We start from the raw sequence: 520 nt of genomic DNA on the forward strand, positions 1-520 counted from the left end.
CATGAATTGGTCACTGCAAAATGTTTTTTTTTTCATGAGGACTTTGCTCCAGAATGAAAATTTATGCTTAAATAATATTCAGTGCTATGACTTACCTACAAGACCAATTAATGAATATATTGTTAGTAATTTGATACTAACATGAACTTGTATTTTCAGATCTTGAAACATGAAGCCTGTAGCTCTGGGAGATGTTCAGGAACTTACCAAAAAAATTGAAGCTGTTTCTGATCAGATCAAGTACATGACGATTAATGAAAAGACAATCAGAAGATATTTGAGGGCTTTCCAGAGTGTTGATGCAGCTTACCAGGTAAGTGTTATGTTTCTACATCTTTTTAGTTTTATTCATGTCATTATTTAACTAATATTATGGGTTTCTGTTACAGCGCCTATTGTGTCACCACTGCTTGCTTTGAAAGAGTGAGTCAGCAAGTTTTGAGAATGGGTAATTTTAATATCAAGCCATTAGAAATACTTTCAGTACTTTTTTCTAATGTATTCTGAAACACTAAAATGT

At 32.3% G+C, this 520-nt stretch overlaps 1 protein-coding gene across 1 annotated transcript in view; it reads left to right on the top strand.

The window, feature by feature from the left end:
• Window positions 1–520, top strand: part of LOC119593995 (CRAL-TRIO domain-containing protein C3H8.02-like) — a gene marked incomplete in the record, with an annotated part of 14,516 nt that overhangs the window by 7,903 nt on the left and 6,093 nt on the right. Inside the window, 1 exon segment of the mRNA XM_037943020.1 lies at window positions 160–313. Coding sequence (XP_037798948.1) covers window positions 170–313 — 144 coding nt within the window.

This window comes from Penaeus monodon, chromosome 33 (assembly GCF_015228065.2).
Source record: "Penaeus monodon isolate SGIC_2016 chromosome 33, NSTDA_Pmon_1, whole genome shotgun sequence".
NCBI classification, from domain to species: domain Eukaryota; kingdom Metazoa; phylum Arthropoda; class Malacostraca; order Decapoda; family Penaeidae; genus Penaeus; species Penaeus monodon.